General features: G+C 60.7%; 1 protein-coding gene across 1 annotated transcript in view; it reads left to right on the top strand.

Moving 5' to 3' along the window:
• Nucleotides 1-8: 8 nt before the first annotated feature.
• LOC112965143 (serine/threonine-protein phosphatase 5-like) overlaps nucleotides 9-1,760 on the top strand; it is a gene marked incomplete at its 3' end in the record, with an annotated part of 6,820 nt that continues 5,068 nt past the window's right edge. The window contains exon 1 of the mRNA XM_026063889.1: nucleotides 9-1,726. Coding sequence (XP_025919674.1) covers nucleotides 1,187-1,726 — 540 coding nt within the window. The remainder of the gene's footprint in view (nucleotides 1,727-1,760) is intronic.

The following is a 1,760-nucleotide window of genomic DNA, read 5'->3' as shown; positions in this document are numbered from 1 at the left end:
TGGTTTGGGATGGATCCCTGCAGATTGGGGTGTCCAAGGTGGGTTTGAGGAGGATCACCACAGTTTTGGGATGGTTCCCTGTGGATTTGGGTGTCCAAGACTGGGTTTGAGGGGAATCCCCATGGTTTGGGATGGATCCCTGCAGGTCTGAGTGTCTAAGGCTGGGTTTGAGTAGGTCCCCATGGTTTTGGCAGGAATCCCTGTGGATTTGGGTGTCCAAGCCTGGTATTGAGGGGGATCCCCATGGTTTTGGGCTGGATCCCTGTGAGTTTGGACAGCTCAGGCTGGGTCAGGGGTGGATCCCCACGGTTTCGGGGTGAATCCCTGTGGGTTTGAGTGTCCAAGGCCGGGTTTGAGGGGAATCCCCACAGTTTGGGGTGGATCCCTGCCGATTGACGCGCCCAAGGCCGGGTTTGAGGGGGATCCCCACGGTTTGGGATGGATCCCTGCAGGTTTGAGCATCCAAGGCTGAGTTTGAGGGAGATCCCCATGGTTTTGGGCCAGATCCCTGCAGACTTGAGCATCCAAGGCCGGGTTTGAGGGGAATCCCCATAGTTTTGGGGTGGGTCCCTGTGAGTTGGGGTGTCCAAGCCTGGTATTGAGGGGGATCCCCATGGTTTTGGAACGGATCCCTGCAGATCTGAGCATCCAAGGCTGGGTTTGAGTGGGTCCCTGTGGTTTTGGGACAGTTCCCTGCCGATTTGAGCGTCCAAGGCCGGGTTTGAGGGGAATTCCCATAGTTTTGGGATGGATTCCTGTGAGTTTGGGTGTCCAAGCCTGGTACTGAGGGGGATCCCCACTGTTTGGGCTGGATCCCTGCAGATTTGAGCATCCAAGGCCAGGTTTGAGGGGGATCCCCACGGTTTGGGCCAGATCCCCGCAGATTTGAGCATCCAAGGCCGGGTTTGAGGGGAATCCCCATAGTTTTGGGCCAGATCCCCGCAGATTTGAGTATCCAAGGCCGGGTTTGAGGGGAATCCCCATGTTTTTGGGCCAGATCCCCGCAGATTTGAGCCTCCAAGGCCGGGTTTGAGGGGAATCCCCATAGTTTTGGGCTGGATCCCTGTGAGTTGGGGTGTCCAAGCCTGGTATTGAGGGGGATCCCCATGGTTTTGGGCCAGATCCCCGCAGATTAGAGCATCCAAGGCCGAGTTTGAAGCGAATCTCCACCGATTTGGGGCCGGACATGGGGGTTTCGGGGCCTGGCTGGGGACAACACCCGCACACACACCCGGAGGGGGGGCAGCAGGCAGGATCCCTCGCTCGAGGGGGCGGATTTAACCCCCGTCGCGGCGGCGGCGCAGGCAAGGACTACGAGCGGGCGGTGCAGTACTACAGCGAGGCCATCGCCCTGTGCCCCACCAACGCCATCTACTATGGCAACCGGAGCCTGGCGCACCTGCGCGCCGAGAGCTACGGCTACGCGCTGGCCGACGCCACGCGCGCCCTCGAGCTCGACGGCGCCTACGTCAAGGGCTACTACCGGCGCGCCGCCAGCAACATGGCCCTCGGCAAGTTCAAGGCCGCCCTGCGCGACTACGAGACGGTGAGAGGGCGGGTGTCRTCGGTGGTGGGTCTCCGCGTTGTTTTGGGGGACCCCGCGTGGTCCTGGGGGGGTGTTGGTGGGTCCCTGCGGTCACGTTGGGGGACCAAACGTCACCTTCAGGGGTGTCAGTGTGTCCCTACAGCTGTGTTGGGGGACCAAACGTCACCTTCAGGGGTGTCAGCGTGTCCCTACAGCCACATTTGGGGACCCTGCG

Source organism: Apteryx rowi, unplaced genomic scaffold (genome assembly GCF_003343035.1).
Source record: "Apteryx rowi isolate R43461 unplaced genomic scaffold, aptRow1 scaffold_2021, whole genome shotgun sequence".
In the NCBI taxonomy this organism is placed as follows: Eukaryota; Metazoa; Chordata; class Aves; order Apterygiformes; family Apterygidae; genus Apteryx; species Apteryx rowi.
The sequence above is the reverse complement of the archived record's forward strand: the minus strand, read 5'-3'. Positions and strand labels throughout refer to the sequence as shown.